General features: G+C 40.7%; 1 protein-coding gene across 1 annotated transcript in view; it reads right to left on the bottom strand.

The window, feature by feature from the left end:
- DCC (DCC netrin 1 receptor) overlaps positions 1-20,452 on the bottom strand; it is a 357,209-nt gene that overhangs the window by 25,217 nt on the left and 311,540 nt on the right. Inside the window, exons 20-24 of the mRNA XM_065656469.1 lie at positions 17,366-17,560; positions 13,080-13,112; positions 8,108-8,173; positions 5,798-5,960; positions 380-609 (exon numbers count right to left, since the gene is read on the bottom strand). Coding sequence (XP_065512541.1) covers positions 380-609; positions 5,798-5,960; positions 8,108-8,173; positions 13,080-13,112; positions 17,366-17,560 — 687 coding nt within the window. The remainder of the gene's footprint in view (positions 1-379; positions 610-5,797; positions 5,961-8,107; positions 8,174-13,079; positions 13,113-17,365; positions 17,561-20,452) is intronic.

Here is a 20,452-nt window from a genome sequence, read left to right on the forward strand (position 1 = left end):
TTCCCTGCTTACTCCTCCATAGCCCTTTTTTCCTCTCTGTATTTCTTAGCACTGTATGCAAATTAAATAATATTTGACTTCCAGTTGAATTCCTGAACTTAGAACGGTGTAAAAATCCAAAAATGACGAGTTTTCCCCTAGGCTGAAACCACTGCAAAAATCATCTGCGAACATCAGTTCTTCCAACCTCCACCCGGGCTAAGGTCACTAAACACCAACATCAAATTAAAGAAAATTTATATGATGATGATGGAAAAAACCCCAAAACTGGAGGACATGGAATGGGGTTGGACAAGATGATCTATCAAAGTCCCTCCCAAGCCAACCCAATGGATGAGTCTACGGTTCTCATTTTCCCGAATCGCCCGGTAAAACCCACCGGTGGGTTGGGGGGTGCTCTTGCTCCCCAGCTGCGTTTCCGACTGGCTGTGGCTGCCGGGGGTGATGTCCTGGCAACTCTGCATCGGGGAGTCCCTCCCCGCGGGCTCCGAGCCCGTCGGCTTCTCCATGTTCTTCATTTCCATCTCCTCGTGGTGGATCCACAGGTCCGGGGGTCTCAGGTCCTTCTGGCTGCCCTTCCTTTTCCCGGCGCTGTGGGTTGCGCGTTTCCTGCAGCGAAAAAGAAGATTAAAACTGTTCACGTGTCAATGTTTTTCCCCTTCATAAGACCAAAAGGTTGATGTCTTCTCATTGGTGGCTGTCCAAGGAACCTCTTGGGTTGTGTCCTTCAAAGGACAGCAGTTATCAGTGTAGTCCTTTGGTTTCCGCAGTTTTTTCCGGTCATTTTTTGCGCCAGTTGATGTAGAAATTGGGGGAAACCACTCTTGTTGGAACAGAAGGGAGGTGCCCAGTTTAACTTGGGGAAAAGGAGCACTTGCGGAATTCCCGCATCTAAAACCAGCCACCGAAAACCGCTGAGCGACTTCTGCTGGGTTTACGCGCGTCTCGTACCTCCTTAACTGCATGCGGCATGTTGTGCTTCTTTAAATATACACTAAGGCGGCATTTTTATTACAGAAAAGCTCAGAGGAGCATTTCCCAGAGCAACATCGACTCTTCTCTTCACGCAAAAGTATTTCCACATGTCCATGGACACCATGGGGACGCTCCTGCGCGCAGGCTTTCACCTCCCCTCGACAACACAGGCTATTTATGACAAAATACGCACGTTTTTCTGCTTGAAAGAAAAGGCATGCTCCTTAAATATGGAGCAAATAATTTACAGCTGGAGAGAAAGTTGTATCAGAAATCTGATCATTTAAATAACTCTGAAAGAAGGGTTTTTCTGGGTCATCGTTAGGGGGTTTTGCTCAAAAATCCCCAAGTATTCTTACCCAAGTACTTTGTGAAAGGAAAGTAATACTACTGTCCCAAGTGGAAAAGTAGAAATACTTGTGATATACAAACAGCTGCGGGCGAATCTTTTCAAATCCATGCACAATTTAGGTAACAAAAAAGGATAAAATCTCGATTTCCAAGGGCGCTATTGTGGAAGGTGGCGTGGCGTTATTTTATCAGAAAAAAGAAGCTTGAGAAAATGTTCAACTTTAAGAAACTCCACCTGTTTGAACGAATTTCTCTGCTGTACTATATTTTTTAAGGGTCAAAAGATTTATTTTAAGACGTGATCCGGAAAGTTAAGAGGTGGAGATGGGGCTGGGGTTGCTCAGAGATTTTTGTTCATAGCCCCCTCTGGTCATAATTACTTCCCATGTTTAGCCCGTTACTTGCTAATTGCCAAAAGTTAATAATTTAAAATGATGGCATTTCAACAAACAGGAATAAAGACCATGGAATAAAGACAGTTCTTTAATAACTTCTTGCACAGACCCGTGTACCATCCTCATTAACACCTACAAGAATAATTACGAGCACTTTCGTTCCAACCTTAACTTATGACCTGCCTGAAGTTAAAGTTGTTCTTTCTCTCCATAATTTTGGTTCTAAACAAAGAAATATTTTCTTCACTTGGGGATTTTCTATCATTTTCAATCGAAAAGAATTCATTTCTCCAGGCTGGAACTAGGCAGGAGAAATTCAAGCCCCAAAGTAATTTTATACACAACTCAAATGATAATGAATGTGTCATTCCAGCTCTAACTACAAATTGCTACAGCAATGATAGGGTTTAAAAAAATACATGCCACGATCTAGCCTGGTTTGCCTCGTTTTTTCTCACAAATTATTGATGTTCTCACAGCCCGTGAGCAGCAAATGGAATCAGAGCCGAGAGTGCATAGGAAAAGGTCGTCAATAAATGAAAAAGAAGCCTCCCCTGGAATGTTGTTGTTGAGGTTCAGCTTCTGAAAATGCATCTACCCCCAAATTCGTGGGGTGGCGAGATCTTTTTTGCACCGGACAAGGAATTTATACCTATAGAAACCGTCACGAAAGCGGCAACATCGGCTTCAAACCTCAGCTGCACCAATGGAAACTGATGCGTTGGAAGTTCACGCTGGGATTTCAAATTTAGTCCGTTACCCATTTTCTAACTGGAGCAGGGACTGGGAAGACAAGGAGTTTGGAACTGAAAAATGAAGTTTCTGTTGTAGTTCAGTTATTTTACACCACGAAATGCACCCGGCTTGCACCCCATGCTGACACCTATTATTTTCCTACGGACAGATGTAAAACCAGACCTCAGCTCTGCCCTTCTAATACATATTATGGTCATGCAATCTTGAATAATGACGGCAGAACTCAGGCGGTACTTACAAAATAAAGTCTCTGGAGAGCAAACTCTTTCTCGTTATCTATTTCTGGAGCTTCCAGCACATCGTCGCCTGGCCGGCGACTTCAGCCATCACCCAGCAGACCCACAAAGCTCCGACACCGGATAATATTTCAATTACAAACTGAGATTACTCTTCATTTTACTGTCGCGTTCCTCCAGAGAAAACAGTTAAGGTTCTAACGACTCAGCCTAATTTATTTTTTGAGCAACAACTGAAGGTGTCTCTATGTGAAGAGCTCGGAAACGAACTGTTCTCCTGGGCAAAACAAGTTTTTGCTCGTATTATTAAAAATCTACGGGTAAGCATTCGGTCCTGGATGGTTTTGCTCATGGACAGTTTTGGGGGCAGGACACAGAAGCGATGTCGTAACCACCTCCCGCATGAACCACTTTGAAGATACTCAACAATAAACGCAAACATGAATTCACCTTTATTACCCTTCCAATGCACGAATTAATATTCTCTATTTTTAGCTCTTTACTTTGAACCTGGTAAAAATGTGCGCTTTGCCTTTTGGGTTGTATTAATGGAAATTCAACTAGTAGAGAAAAGAAAACTAGTAGAGAAAAGAAAAAAAAAGGATTTAAACCAGCCTTAGCTTATTTTTTGTAGCCTCCACCACTCGCCCACCTAACATCCTAATCGGTTGGGCACTTGTTCAAGAACATGCTTCATTTTTAACGGCTTAAATACGCACTAATTACCTATGAGGATCGGACTAGACGTCCACCCTCACTTTTTCTCTTGGGGCAGTCACGACCTCACGTTTCCAGTCCATACGCTGATTTTTCTGCCAAGTTACGAATGTCTGTTGTATCTTGAAGCTTTAAAATAACCTCCTGGAAGAAGCAGGTCCTGCAGTTCGGGTGTAAGTTCTACAAAGTGATATTTTCCCTTATTTTAGGATTCAACTGGGATTCATCTTCTCTAAGCTTAAGCTCCGAATGGACCTGCCTGGCCCAGGAGCGATGACACCGTCATCAGTGATGACAACGAGCTCCTTGAGCTTGGAAGATGTAATTACAGCGAGCGGATGAATTTCAATTCTTGCAGGATCCATATGTTCACTTTACAGACAACCAGCTGAGTTATTGCACCTGAACCTTTACTCACATTTTTCTCCCCTATTTTTCACAGGGTTCGTACGGCTGATATTTCATTTTTTCCCTAAACGGCAGCGACAGAAAATACCCACTAAGCCACCCAGGTCAGTCCCAGGTTGTTCTGCAGAATGTGCTTTATTGTGCTTTGCCCAGCCAAGTTTTAATTAACTTCAGAATTATGACTTTCCTCCACTGAAGGCTTACGGGAGATTATTCCATCGCCTGCAAGGATTTGCTCTGGGGAAGGACACGCGTGTTTATCCAGCCAGACTTGGCCTTTTCACCCTTTCTTCAATAGTTCAGCGGTGACTTTAAACAAAGAACCCGCTGCCAGTCAAAGCCTGAATCGAAATTCTTTGTGTCACAATATGCCTCTCTCCAGGCAGGGCAGAAACAAAGTCATTCCTACCAGCAAACCCTGTTTTGAGGAAATTCAGGATTTCCTCCTGTCGTGCGAAATTTAAGGTCCACCATTTAATTTTTATTGCCCTATTTTTCCCCCCGCCTTTGATTGCAGAAACGGTTCGTTTGGGGCAACTTGGGTGAGATTCGCCTGCCCACTGTACGGATATTAAGAACTTAACCAGCAAATCCAAACCCACCGGCTTCATGGTTTTTAATCGATCAGCATTCTCCAAATGGCGAGTTCTCCCACGTCTTAGGAGACGAACGATTCTTTGAATGCTCCTGTTCTTCCCCAAGGGTTACAGAGGAACTCAAGGTTGATGAACTCAAGCTCGGATATCTAATTTTTGACACCTAATTCTGGAGAGACGAACTTCTCTGCTCCTTTGTCTCGCAATTCCATTTGCATTGTTAGAAACTCAAGAGAACCTCAGCCTTGATTCACCCAACTCTACTCAACCGCGCAATTTCCATTGCGTTCACCCCATGGCCTGATTTTCAGCTGCTCAGATTCACAAGAGAAGCAGATTTTCCAATCAGTTCATCATTCAACTCCCGCAATGCTCCTGAAAGGACAGGCTCTTGCTTTTCTGCTTTTCTGCTTTCAAACCCCTACCCTCAAATATCCATTTTTAGAGCAAGCGCTTGCCCCGGTGACTGTAAAACCCAACAAGCTGCCCATGCCCGACCAGCCCGAAGGTGATTTCAGCAAACGCGGGACCTCTTGGGTTCCCTGATCATCCCTTTTTTTATCGTGGCACCCTTTTCTCATCGTCAGTGCCAATCAATGTAATAATGTCTGGTCCGTGCAAACATTTATGATTCTTGTGCGCAAACTACGATTAAACTTCACTTCCTCATGCCCAGTCTTTCATAATAGTATATATATTATTATACACTAAATAACAGTATATATACTATTATTTTACTATGAACTCATTGTATAATAATACAACTAATAGTAAAATAATAGAATAATTTTCAATGCATTAAACACATCAAACTCAGCTCTGTTTCAAACCCATTGGCTCCACTTCTAATTTCACATAAAACTGAAAAAATCTTTATGCCTTTTCTTTAATTTTCCCCAGGTATATAAGAATTATCTGGAGAACCAGTTCTGGATGTTTTTTACCGGCAGATTTTTGGAGACGGAGTGTCTGGAGAAGAAAACATCCTCCTAAAGGTTAGCGAGCCAGGGCCGTCTGCGTTTCTCAGAGTCAGAACGTCTGGCAGCACCACCAGACACAGACAAATCCTTTCCTTTTTTCCTTTAAATCAATGGAATTGATCCTTTCCTCTGTCTGAATTATATATAAACAGCAGCGAGCTGTGCACGGCAGACTTATTTTTCAAGGCTCGCCACGTCGGGGATATTTATTCTCCACGGTTTACTGCGCAGCCTGGGGACGTTCTCCACTCACCGGCAACGAGTGACGCCTCCAAAAAGAAAAGATCGAGCCCCAAAACGCAGTTCAGCCCCCAAACCCACGTCTCCATGCTATGGATGTTATTGCCCGTATGTATTTGGAAGGGATTTCTCGGTGAACGTACTTCCTCTGCTGCGCCGAGGAGCGCCGGGTGCAGATGACGGCCACGGCCACCACGGCCACCACGGTGATGACGCCCACGGTGACGACGATGATGACGAGGAGGTTGCTGTTCTTCTGGGGGGTGACGCTGCCGTGGGGAGGGTGCATCTGCCCGATGGGGGGCTCTGAAAGGAAAACAGACAACGATTGGCTTGGATTGGCTCCCCGCCGTCTTTAGGAGTCGTAAAATAAAACACACGGCGCCTGTCGGGTGGCACGAATTCTTCTGAAAAAGGAGACGGAGGGTGCCCTAAAGTGCTGAAATTCAAGTCTTAAGAAATAACGACTTCCAATTTTCTGGGTGTTAATAACCCAATGTTGCGAGTCAATAACTCTCGACTCATTTTTGCTATTATCAGCTGAAAATGGAAACGCGGGGACTATGGATTTTTTTCTTTATGGCCCAGTATTTACAGGCATATACATATCTTGTGCGTGTCAGCCAACCTGAACGCCTGGTTCATTTGTCAGTGCTGCGTTCACCCCACAGCTGGGCTCACATCACATTATATTTCATTTATTGCTACGCTCCCCACGCCACGCTCGAGCAGGTTCGGGGCTCAATCTTCTGAAGCGATGAGCTGCCATCGTTTCAACGTGGCAGCGAAACTGGGGCCGAAAAGAGCATCATTTCTGATGTCGAGTCCCAAACCGACTTCAACAGCTGGTCCCTCGCTTTTGACTTCTTTTTTCCCCCCATTGCACATTTTATATTTTTATTATCCTGCTGGATAATGCCCAACGCAGCGTTGGGTCATACGTTAAATACACTTGCACAACACGCTGAGCAATCCTTTTTTGCTAAGGTGGTCTTCCAGGCGTCCTATAACATTACAAACTCACAAACCCCAAATTATCTTTCCACTTAAACATGGAGAAAAATTAAATATTGGTGGAATGGGATGTAAAGGGAAGAGCTGTGCTACAGCATGGCCAAGATTTCACAAGCATGGCCAAGATTTCACAAGTAACTCAAGAGTTCTCACTCTTCAACAAGTAGAGTTCAACTCGAGTTCTTGAGTACAACTGAAGGCAAAAGGCAAAATGGACAAATCTTTCAAAATAACAGCTTTAGTTAGCGATAGATATCATTTAATTGTAATATTCTGCCTTGATTTTCCAACCTAATAGCCTTTCTTTACTTAACTAATTATTCTATTCCAATAATTTGCCCTTTTCTTGTAGCTTTTCCGGGCGTCTGAATAAGACAAGCAGCTACGAGTGCTGTCCTTTCGGCATTGCAACGCTCGAGTACACCACCCCAAAGATTTGGGGGCTTTATTTCTTTTTCATTTCCAAGCTGAGTAAAAGGCACTGAAGTAAAATAAACCATATAAAATACTGTGGCCATCAAGAAAAGGTTTTCTCTCCCTACCCTTTACTGCAGGCCCTGGCAGGTCTCTTTACCTCTCAAAAGTAATTTTTCCTATATTTATGATGAGCTGCTATAAAAAGCAAGAGGAAAGTTTAAACGACACGAAAGTGGTGTGTTGGCTGCACAAAGTAGAAGAGAAAAAGGCAACAAAAATTTTGCATTCCCTGCTTGTCTTGGCTGAGGAAAATAATCAGCGTGAGTTAATCAGCTATGCGCCTCGTAATTATTTGCTACTTTCAAACCTCACTTGATAGCACATTTGAGGGAATCTTGTCTGCTGTTTTATTCCATAATGTGAGATGACGACGCTCCATTAGGTACTGGAGATGGGGTCAGGAATATTAAGTTATTGATAGATTATCTACACCCCAGCTGATTAGGTCCAGTTAATGTTTGTTAATCCACAGGGTTTCCTCTCATTTCTCCCTATTTTAGGGCAGGATTAATTAATTAAAAAAATACTAAATTCTGCATAAAGCCTAAATTGAAATAGAATAATGAAACCTGCATTTTACAATTCTTCTTAAGTGGTTATTTTTTTAGAGGCATTCCCATGGCCTCAGAGATATCTCCATCACCTCTTGCGATGGGATGATCATACCCAGCGATGTAGTTTCGGCATCAGCTGGAAATTCTTAAAGCCAGAACAGAACATGTCATGTCCTGACCATATTTTTTGTTAACGTTTCTGGTTAAAACTACCCCCAGCAGGTATTTTGCATCCAGGATGGGATTCTCAACTCATCCCTACAAACCAGCGAGTGTGGGCACGTTGGGTGCCCCCAAACCACGAGAAAAAAGAAAGAAAAAGAGAAGAAAATAAGGAGGTTATCCCCCAAACCGGACTTAATTCTGGAGCATGGTTGGACGGGGCCCTTTAAATTTATTTTTATTCACCGTTCAGGCTGCTCCTGTCGATCAAGTTGGTGTCCACCGGCCAGTAAGACCCGTCCCCGTGACGACCTGTTGGGAAAAAAAAAATAGTGTCAGATACGGCTTGACAGGTAAACCAGCAAAGCCGAGTTTGTTGCTTGAGACGGCGCCTGCCTGACAACGTTTAAACCTTTAAACAGTGAGGGGAACTCATCCCATATGTGCTGGGGAAAACCTGTCACCAAAGGAGGCTTCGGAAAGCAAACTGCATTCCGGGCCTTTGCACAGCTTGCCTTGTTCTGGTGGTGTTTTTTTATTTTACCTCCTCCAAATGTGCTCGTTAGAGTGACAAACGAAGGTGCCATGGCAGCATCCGTCTGTGTCGGGAATCGTTCCGACAGCTGCTTTTGCTCACAAGCGGCTGCGACGGCGGCGGGACAGGGACGGACAGAAAATCCCGGGCACGTTCTCCGCCTGCCAGGTGCTTTCCACCACAATTAAGCCAAGGTTTCTTTAATTTATTTTCCCCGCTTGTGGAAGCACAACTCCACAACTGCTCGGCTTTTAAAAAGGTATTGCCTCTTTTCTAACCCCGATATTAAAAAAAGGAAAAAAGAAGGGATATAATTCTTATGCCAAAAATGTTTTGGCTGTTGAAGCAACGTTGCAAGCGCTGCAAATTAATATAGTAAAAATTGAGACGCTCGTCTTTTCCTCTGCTTTATTTTCTCCTGTTTATCAGCTTTGGGCTAAATATTCAGGATGGTACGTCCATGTTTTTGCCAAGACGAGCATCTCGGCTTCCTCGCGTCCCACAGAAGGAGAATCGCAAAGGTTGGTAGAGTCCTACCAAGCCGCTCTTCGCCTCTGCTGAAACGGGAGAAGTCAAAGTCAACGGCAAAAATGGCTCTTCTGGCAAAGACCAAACTTCTGCCACCAGCCCGCTCTTGGTATGGACACACTGCACTATCGCAAAGACAAAAATGCGGCTACACGTTCCTATAAAGCTGATTATTTTTAAATTTTAAGTCAAATGAACCTTCCCAGGTGCCACAGTCGCAGGTGATGCTCTACTGGGACACTGGATCATGGACACAATGTCTTCCCCCAAGATGAGTGGCAAATCAACACCGACTCCATAAGACCGCCAGACACTTTAGTTTTTGGCTCTGCCATCCCTTAGGTCAGATAAATATTAATACCTGAGGGTGGGTTTCGATTCGTGATGGGCTTTTGTAAAAATTCTGAAAACTTAGGGCAGGGCAGGGAATTACCAGGGATTATTCGAGATCATTTCTACATCCAACAAGCACCGTTTACATCAGATCTCTTGGCAGATTGGTTAAAAAAACCCCCCATTTTCTCCCTTTCCTGCAGTTGTTTGTTGGTGCTGTGCGCTGTTAAACAACTTATACTTCTTGTATTTCTGCGCATTGCAAAGAAATTCGCCTGAATAACTTTGTCTACCAATTTGGGAAGTGGTTTGTGATGAATGGCCCTAAATAAATGGGAGATGATTATCATCAGAAGAGACTTCAATGTAATCATCTTTTCAATCAGCGTAATTGCACAGCTACAACAACTTGAAGCCCAGAAAGCAAGGTTGCGAAACGTTTCGCTGTAAAAGCAGACAAAATAAGGATAAATGTAAGGGATACAGTAATTCTGTTTAGCGAGATGACACCAAAGCAGTTTATTCACACTGCAGCGTGTGAATATGTTGTGACCCTGGGTTATATTGTGTTTGGGAAACTGGGTATCTCCACAGGAGAGTGCTAAATGTTTGATGGTTTTTTATGTTTAGCCTACACTGAAACATCTCAGAGGCAGCGTAACATTGGAAAATTCAGTCAGGATATCGGAGACTTAGAAAAACCAAGTCTCAACTTCAGTACTTTTTGCATTAACAGAATAGCACTTTTCAAGGCACTATACATGACATTTTCATTGTAAAAATATTTGTGTTAGCAGCTGTCCGTTTCATTTCTGGCTCTAATACGGTGACGGGCACTTTTGCAAGAGCATCCAGAGGGGGTTGTCTCAGTCACGGCTCAAGAAACAAACCTGACATACAGGATTCACCCTTCTGAAAATTTCATTTGTGCTTCCTCTGGTCCTTTTCTTAGGATGCTTTCCATTTTTGGGAAAAAAAGCAAAAAAGAGGCAAACTTGACGCTTTCTGCGGTCACGGTAGGAGACGCTGTGATTATTTTGCAGTTGCTATCAAGCTGTAGATGTATTTTCATGCAGAAAAACGAGCACAGGAAGGTTCCAACTGGGCCAAGAGCAACATGCCGGCAATAACCCAACGTGGCAAAGGTGGAACTGCAGAAAACCAAATTCCGGGCACGGCTCAACTGAGTTTCAAACCTTCTTGCTCTCTAAACCAAAGCGAGTGATGCTCTGTGAACTCAAAAGATGCAGAGCATTCAGAAAACAACTGAGCAAATCAAATGTATTGAAATTTCCTAAGATAAGGAGAAATGTTTCTTCAAAATTGTCTACGTTCCCTTTCATCAAAATTTACAGGGGATGTTACGAAACATTTATAGTCTGAAGGCAGAAATTGGCTTTTCTTTGCTCTTGCAGAGATCTAATTCCAACGGCAACACAAAACTGTTGACAAGTCCTATACTGACAAAAGACAGACTAAAGAATATAATAGTGTTTTATCAAACGAAAACTGGGGCAAGATAAACCACATTTCATTAATCTCTTCTTTGCCCCGTTTGCCTCTATGTAAGTCAGTTGAAAATTGTGAATAAAAGCCTCTGCCACAGCTCCTGTCACACATTTTGTGACCAAAATTCTCTCTTAAGCATCCGAAACGGTAATTTTATTCTTACTTTCACATTGCCATTTTTACTGCCCTGCTCTACCCGTTGCCTACAGGAAAAACAAAAATCTGAAAGGAAGATCTATCACTTCTTGCTCCAAAATCTCCGTTTCTCTGCCCGAAAATGTCCCACACCCTCCAATGGTGCTTTGCTGCCAGGTAAGTGAATTTTGCTTTGTGAATTGGGGAACCAAGAGCCGACGTTAGAGACAAATGACCTGCCGGAGTTAATTGATGCCACTCAATAAGAATTGCGTTTGTGGCAGAGACAGCCTGAAGGGCCCTGTCCGAGGCACCGAGTAATTTAAAAAGTCTCCCACTGACTTCAGTAGATACTGGTTCAGGGTGATTAAAGAATTAGCTGTGATGATTTCTAAGGTAAGTGAGCTTTTAGAAAGTTTGATTTTGTTCATCTTAATGCTGCTGCTTGGAGCAGTTACAGTGAGGCCTGGTCCTGTTACAGTGAGGCCTGGTCCTGTTACAGTGAGGCCTGGTCCTGTTGACTTGGCTTTACCAGAGTTGCCTGAAGATCAAGACCTCAGATATTTTCTTAATAGAATTAACTGTTGAGGTCACGTAAAAATGAAACAGAATTCAGATATCAACAAGCCTATGGAAGATAAAACAAAAGGTTGAGAATTTCTTATTTACTACAATCCCAAAGCACAAAAATACAGAGAAGAACACGATGCGCTCAAGTAAAATGACCTAGATCCAGACATCTCTTTTCTGGGTAGTCTGAGGTCCATTAAATAGCGACATAACCAGACAGTTCTGCTGAAACAGAGCAACACAGCCAGTGAAGAAATAAAACACAAACTCTAACTTTCATCCAGTATTACCTTTTTTTCCCCTTTTTGTTTTTTTAAACTCGATGCTTTTTCAGCCCTGCGTACCAGGTGATACTTTGCGCTGAAGCCTCTCCTAGGTTTTCCAAACCCGCCGGAAAACATTTTGCATTTAAATTTGAGAAAAATACTTTCAGGCTTCTTTGTAACCTAACTCTTCCACCCTTTAAAAATCATTTTTATCTACTCAAATCTGATGTTTTCCATTTGTGCGTGCCGTGGCGCAAAAAACCATACTGAGCAAAAACAGCTCTACATTTTATAATTTGTATATTTCTGCTTCAACTGAAATCAGAGGGTGAATTTCCAAATCTGGCAGGTCTTCCCAATGTGCTCCCTCGCTGTGAGACTGTACATGGTACCTGGTACAAAGTAAAATCCCAGTGAGGAAATATGCTCTGGGTTACGTCCAGGGAAGCTCCAGCTCAGAGTAAAACCTGGGAAAGGGCCTAGAGTTGACTTTGATCTTCTAAATAACGCTTTCTTGCCTTCCCTAAGAATTATTTATTGCAGGTTAACTCATTAAATTGGGGTAAGATGGTAGCTGTTAAGTGAAGCCAGGGATTTGTGGTTTACACCTCGTTTTGCCTTTTATATTAGTGCGAAGTCAGAGTTCAAACCCAAATAAACCTCTCAAGATCAGGCCTGAGTTTTACAAACGTCCCCGTGACTGTTTCCTCGGGCAGATGTCACAAAAATGTACAATAATTACAAGAAATACTTAGGAATAAATAGGTCTAAAGAAAAAAAAAAAAGGAAAAAATATCCTAGCAACAGACTTCACAAGTATTCAAATGGAGATAGGAGCAGAGGAACTGAGACTAATCAGACATATATTCATATTTGGAAAACGTAAATGCTAATGCCTTGAAAAGTTGACTAAACCTTTCTATTATGAAACAGGAACTGCTGGTTTGAGAGAAAAGATGATTTATGATTTCTCACCGTGAGGCTTCTGAACTTTCATCTATAACCCCCGAAAGGGTGCAAGAGGAGCCTGGAAATTATGCTGAGCTTAATTATACTTAATGTGAATTATTCAGAAGTGCAGCGGAGAGACTCAAAATTTATTTCATACAAAGAAGCTTGACATTTTAATTGGTCCTTCAGAAACGAGACAAAACAATTTCCTCTCCCGAAAAATTTACATCTTTCCCCATCAAAGCAGCAGCCTCAGCCGAGCAGAACTTCATTAACAAGATTAATTAGCACGCCAACGTCTGCCTCATCAGGTGTGCGGCCCAGGTGAAAAGCGCGTTCCCCCTCCCCGGTGTGTCCCCAAAACAAAAGTGACATATTGAAGGCACCGTACCTTGGTCATTTGCCATTTTGTCGGGATGCTCGACTGCAAGAAAGAAATAATGTCATTAGAGGCTGGCGGCTCCTCGTCGGCAAACCCAGACAAGCCATTGACTACGGGAGGAGTTTTATTCCCTTTTTCAGAGAGATCCCGAGAGGACAAATGCAGAATTATTGAATATTTCAAGCTGGGTGGGACCCAGAAGGATTGTTGAGTCCAACTCGCTCGTAGGACGACCTACAACTAAACCATCCGACTAAGAGCATCGTCCTGAGCTCTAAACACAAGGTGAAACGTGCCTTATATCACATATTTTCACCAAGTTCTTACAATTGTGCAACCTTGACCGTGGCGGTTTTTCATCCTCTTGTTCTTTTTCAATATGATCTGCGAAGTTTAATTAACCAACAAGGGAAAGCGAGAGAGAAGCTGCTTCTGTGAATAATTCTAATCAAATCACCTACAAGCTCAAAGCTCAGCCTGACATATTCTCATTGTTTCAGCTTTTTACAAAGGGGTGTAAAACTATTTACATGTTTTTGCATAATAACCATAAAAGATCTGAAGCGCACCAGACAAGACTTCGAAAATTCAATATTAAAAAAATTCAATATTAAAAGCTTTCCTGCCCAGCTACAACTTCTGACTATTTATGATGCGGCAGAGGGAATTAAACTTCACCAGTAGCTACTATCAACGAGCGTTACCCAGCCCTCCGCTTCATCAATTATGCAAGAATCTTAAGTACAGGAAATTGCGGGGAAAAAGAAGTGATTTGGCACATGAATCTGGAAGTCAAATAACCGCTGCCTGCAGGTGCAGAGCGTGGTGCTCCCCGCCTGCTAAAATCACTACAAAACCTCTGCCGGATGGTGGCATCGTGTTAGGAAAAAGCAGAGGTGGTGAACTAGCCATAATTTCTATTTACAGACACATCTAGGAGCTCCACGCCTGTGGCAGAGGGGGAATAGCTCCTTGGATAACCCCCAAACCATCACTTAATTTATTTTTTTTCCCCCTCTCGGATTTTTTCACAGAGAAGACGGGAGGGATACGGAGCGCATCGCCTCGGAATTCCTAAAAATCCGGGCGCCGTACCTGGGTTATCACCTTTCCCTTGGGATAAACGTATTAATGAAAAGCTGAATCCTCGCTGGCGGCTGAAGTTTGAACCGGGACGTGATGCTGAACCAGCCGGTCGAGCAGCATTAGAGGGCACTGCAGGGCTGGAAATGCTGCCCCAAAGCATCCCCGGCACATCTTCCCTTCCAAACCCACCTCATCCAGCCTTTTATTGTGGCTACAGGTGCCTTAACAGGCAACTATTTTCATTTGCTAGGTATTGACGTAATGTTTGGTGTGATTCCGCTAGGCAGAGAACTACTCTTTAATTTTCTGTAATTAAAGGTGCTCAAGGAAGGTCTGTTTGTCAATGCTGGCTGAAATCCAAAATAAGTACAGCTGAGGAAATACAAGTACATTTAGTAAGCGCAGTTCTGAGATTTGCTTGTTTCTGTAATAGGCGGGGAAAAAAAAAAAAAATCACTGACAATTATTTAAAAGACTGAGGAAATCCTCCTTCCTGCCACCGTTTCATTCATTCATTCTCTAGTTGTCGCGTTTCAATGTGCAGCTGCAAATATATTTCCGACTATTTATTTCCTTCTGCCACTCCATACATTTCTGAAAATTTTTATGCCGTGAAAATAACTTAACACTGAGAGCTGCAATTTAACTTCGGGGGAAAGCCGTGACTGCAAAAGGCTGCAAAATATACAAACTATTTGGGTACTCTGCTCCTCTTCCATATACGCACGTGTATATATATATATTATCTATGTATATATCATACTTACTGAAGTCACCCAGACTCAGTAAGGAATAATAAACTCCCAGCAATAACCTCAAATTTTGGCCGAAACTATATAACAAAAAAAGCAGCGGGTCGTTCAATCCATTTGACCTTTCTATTCCAGGTCCCTAAGAACACGTGTATCAGATTCTTTATGCTTTAAGTGATAAATTCAACCAGCCGGAGCAAAAAAAAAAGCAGATCCTCAACCGATGCGACCTGGCGTAGATTGACTCAAGTTCGCAGCGTAACGACAATTTACATCAGCCAAGGATTTGCCCGTTTGCCTGGATATTATCGTAAAGCTGGAAGAATATAAACCCATTGCTCCACGGTGGCGTTATTTACTACGAAAAGTCTATTTTTCTCACAGATCGCTACGTTTTCATTAGTAAAGTCGCTACGAATACTCGCATCGCAATTACAACACGAGTAACGGAGGGGTTTTATGTGCTGTAATACGAGGAACGAGACGGTGGGCGGCTTGGTGGATCTTTGACGCTTGTGTAAGTTGCTCGTGATTTACGACTCACTCTGACCGGGACGTAGATTTGCCGGCATGTTACCATATGGCACATCCACGTCTTCTGCTAAAAATCATTAAGGGCAGGAAACCGACGTTTTTGCATAATTCAAAACGCACTCAAGACTTCAGAAAGTCTTTCCACCTCAAGTGTAGGGATAGATTTGTCAAAAAACCAGTTGAATGTTATTGAACATGACATATTTAGGGTGGATATCATCAAGTATTCATGGCAGGGTATTAGACATAGTCCTTGTAGGCTGTTACAAGATGTAGCAAATGTGTAAATTCGTCTTTTTGGTATCTGTTGGTGCCGTCTGATCTCAAATTCATTTCCCAAATGAGCTTCACGGTGCTTTGTGTAAACATTACAAAGTAGCTGATATCGAGTGCATTAAGCTTTTGCTTTAGTTTGATATCTGAGTCTATCTTCTCATATCTCATTAGTCTGCGGTTATTATATTTTGACGCCTCGACTCATTTTAAACTCAGCCTAATAGCCGACTTGTGCTTGGCACAAATTGTTGAGCATGAAATTAAGTTGGCACCGTCCGCTTGATGGAGATGAAGCGCCCGCAAAGTCTTATCTCTTCCCATTCCGTGGCAGGGGAGGATGAATAATCAGGATCTTCCCAATAATTCATTCAAAGCGAAACACGCCTCGGACAAGGAAAGCCCCGCAAACCTGGGCAGGCGGTGATAAGCTCAGAATAAATGGACAGAATTTTTCTTTTCATTTATTTTTTTCATTCTAATTCATGAAAACTGTTGCAGGAGGCTTTTCGCTCCCGGTTCGAACGGTCAACACCGTGTTTTAGAGACAGGGGTAACGGTGAAGGAAAAAGGGCGATTTGCGCTCATTTCGCTGGGATTTGGTGCAGCTCGGCCTAACTGAAGTCACTTCTAATTGATTAAAGAGAGGCTTGAGTGGGAACGCTAATTCCAAGCCTCTCAGGCCCGGGTTTGAGGCCGAATTTCCCGAATTCCCCTCCAGCCATGACTTCTCAGGCCCAACCTGCGTCCAGTTTCGACCACCTTCTGCCAAGATGTTAATTTTATATCCAAATCGCTGGGTTTTCTGTAAAGACACAGCAATAACCTGCTCTCTCACACGCCATTTCTTCCCTGGAATAGCTTTGCTGCTTGTGCCATCTGAGTTTTTCATTAATTACACGTCTTTTTTGAGAGTAATTTCCTACCTTGGTGCAGATGAACGAGCGACAGTTAAAACAGAATATTAATCTCGCTTACATCTTCATAACTAAGAATTTCTGGGTAGATCGTGTCAGGGCTTCGCACAGACAAGCGGCAAGAAAGGGAGAAGAGGAATTTTAATGTGAAATTTTAATTTGAAATCGACTCTTTTGCTCTCGGAAACACATCGGTGCCGAAACACCAGCTGAAAACAAAACGGGTGCCCCTGTCTCGGCTGCTTCGGTTGTTAAGGGAGAAGGATCAGGTATTAATTAGTTTGTTGTTAATAACGAGGTACTGAAAATACCTGGGACACCCTTCTCCGCGCAAAGTCAAGTTGCGTGTCAGTTTGCTGAGATTTTTCATCGTTATTTTGCGCGTCTGTTGATAGGAGCGAAACATTAGAGGTCCCTACAGCCACCGGAGGATCCAAACCGCAAAGGGACCTCCCTGGAGAAATCCCATCAGATCCAATTACCTTTCTTATTGATGCTAGAAAGCTAAGCGGTGTCAAAGCGCTTTCCCTCGGCTGATTGAATTTTGAAAAGAAAGTTCCTGCCTCATTATGCGCTTTGCTTTCGCCAACGACTGCGTGCGGCGTTTTGCTTTCATCCCTCAACAACAGCTTCAAGCAGCACGATCCCTTCTGGCTGACACAGAATTAAGCGCAAGCTCCCACCGTAAGAAAATTCTATATAGCGTTAGTATCCAGAGGAGACGGATTCAAACCTTTCAGCGTGCGGAAGAAAACGGGCTCGGAGAGGGGCCCGACGCCCTTGGCGTTGCGCGCTTGGATCCTGAAGTAGTAGACGGTGTCCAGGTTGAGGTCCATGATCTGGTGGGTGAGGCGGTCGCCGGCGATGGATTCCATGATCCAGTCGTCGATCGGGGAGTTCTTGTCCAGAGTATAGAAGAGGATGTAAGCTGGATAAACACAGGGAGTAATTCCGTCAAATTTCGACGCGCTTCTGTTACAAAACGCAGCTAAAAATCCGATTTTAAGAAATCAGGTTTTAAAAAGATCTGATTTTAAAAAATCAGATTTGAAAAAATCAGATATAAAAAAATCAGATTAAAAAACCAGATTTAAAAAAATCCGACTTTTAAAAAATCCGATTTTAAAAAATCAGATTTTAAAAAAATCAGATTTAAAAAATCAGATTTAAAAAAAAGATTAAAAAAACCAGATTTAAAAAATCCAATTTAAAAAAATCCGATTTTAAAAAATCCGATTTTTAAAAAATCCGATTTAAAAAAATCAGATTTTAAAAAAATCAGATTTAAAAAAATCAGATTAAAAAAATCAGATTTTAAAAAATCAGATTAAAAAAACAGATTAAAAAAATCAGATTTAAAAAATCAGATTTTAAAAAATCAGATTAAAAAATCAATAAAAAAATCAGATTTAAAAAATCAGATTTTAAAAAATCAGATTAAAAAAATCAGATTTAAAAAATCAGATTTTAAAAAATCAGATTTAAAAAAAAAAATCAGCGCTTTCTTTTTCAAGCAGGGACGGGTCTCCAATCAAAACGTCCTCGCGGAACGTTAGGAAAGCAAACATTTATTTGTAGGACAAACAACACACAATCACAGCATTCCATTCGCTGTCCGAAATCTAGATTTACCCAATATAGAAGGAAGCAGCGCACGTTCAAATGCTCCTTGGGCGCGTTTCGCAAATTCGGGTGCGCCATAAAGTCTTTGGCGCGTCGCTGAAATAAAACTAAACGGCGTTAACGACACACTCCAATTAGCGGGTGCTCAAGGGAAGCCGCACAACATTTCCTGGCAACTGGAGCGAAACGTATTTTGGGGCAAAGCATGAAGAATTGAACGTTTTCGTAACTTGGAATTTCGGTAATTTAGGGTCGTACGATAACTACTGACCATTGAATAAAACGTAAAAGTTTTAGACCTTAGGAAACGAGAATAGTGTGTAGGAATTACCTGGCCGGCAAAGGGAAGTTTGGGGACTTTCTGTGGCTTTTTTTCGCTTGTTTTATATTATCGGATTTTATTTAGAAGTTCGTAGTTTGGGCTCCCTAAAGCACTTTCGCTGAGCGTGATATTTGGATTAATATTTCTAGAAAGAGATGAAAATACAGGGATGTTTTCAACATTGGCACCAAAACACCTGCTCAAGCGTTGCTAGCGATGGAGAATTGGTTATTGGGGATATTTTTCAGATATTTTAAGATATTTTCTAAGAAACATTTGACCGTAGCCGCAATAAGAAAAGCCCCAGGAGACTTGTTCTGCACCCAAGTGCTACAAGGTGTAAGTTTGGGGATGGATCTCAGGTCCAAACGCTGCTGCTGATGGAAAAACTCTGGAAAAGTTGCTACCACGGAGTCATTCCAAGCCTTGGAAGGCAGGAAAGATTTGATTCGATCTTATTTTTTATCTTGTTTTATTTTTATTCTATTTTATTGTATTCTATTTGGTCTTATTTTTTTACGTCATTTTACTCTATTTTATCTTATTTTTAAATCTATTTTATTCTAATTGATTTTATTTTATTTTTATTTTATTTTCTCTTATTTTTTACTTTTTTAAATTTTACTTTACTTTCTTTAATTTTTATTTGATTTTATTTTCTCTTATTCTTTATTTTATGCTATATTATTTTTTACTTTCTTTTATTCTAATTTATCTTATTTTTACTTCATTTTTTACTTTATTGTATTCTCTTTTATTCTATTTTATCTTAATCTTATTTTTACTTGATTTTATTTTACTTTATTTAATACTTTATTTAATACTTTATTTCATCTTATTCTTTATTTTATGCTATGCTATTTTGTTTTTTACTTTATTTTATTCTATTTTATCTTATTTAATCTTATTTTTTACTTGATTTTATTTTATTTTATACTATACTTTATTTCATCTTATTCTTTATTTTATGCTGTTATGTCATTTTTTACTTTATTTTATTCTATTTTCTTTTATCTTATTTTTATTTTATTTTATTTCACTTTATTTTCTTTTACTTTATTTTACTTCCTTTTCTTCTTTTCTTTTCCCTCATTCTCTTTTCTTTTACTTTACTTTTTTCCTTTTCTTTTACTTTATTTAATTTTACCTCATTTTATCTTCTTTATTTCACTTTCTTTTCTTTTACTTTACTTAATTTTACCTCATATTATTTTCTTTTACTTTCTTTTCTTTTACTTTACTTAATTTTACCGCATTTTATTTTCTTTTACTTTCTTTTCTTTTACTTTACTTTCTTTTTCTTTCTTTTATTTTATTTTCTTTTACTTTATTTTACTCTACTTTCTTTTCTTTTACTTTATTTAATTTTACCGCATTTTATTTTCTTTTACTTTCTTTTCTTTTACTTTACTTAATTTTACCTCATTTTATTTCCTTTTACTTTCTTTTCTTTTACTTTACTTTTTTTCTTTTCTTTTACTTTACTTGATTTTACCTCATTTTATCTTCTTTATTTTACTTTCTTTTCTTTTACTTTACTTAATTTTACCGCATTTTATTTCCTTTTACTTTCTTTTCTTTTCCTTTACTTAATTTTACCGCATTTTATTTTCTTTTACTTTCTTTTCTTTTACTTTACTTAATTTTACCCCATTTTATTTTCTTTTACTTTCTTTTCTTTTACTTTACTTCCTTTTTCTTTCTTTTATTTTATTTTCTTTTACTTTATTTTACTCTACTTTCTTTTTACTTTATTTAATTTTACCTCATTTTATCTTCTTTATTTTACTTTCTTTTCTTTTACTTTATTTAATTTTACCGCATTTTATTTTCTTTTACTTTCTTTTCTTTTACTTTACTTAATTTTACCGCATT

This window comes from Caloenas nicobarica, chromosome Z, assembly GCF_036013445.1.
Source record: "Caloenas nicobarica isolate bCalNic1 chromosome Z, bCalNic1.hap1, whole genome shotgun sequence".
NCBI classification, from domain to species: domain Eukaryota; kingdom Metazoa; phylum Chordata; class Aves; order Columbiformes; family Columbidae; genus Caloenas; species Caloenas nicobarica.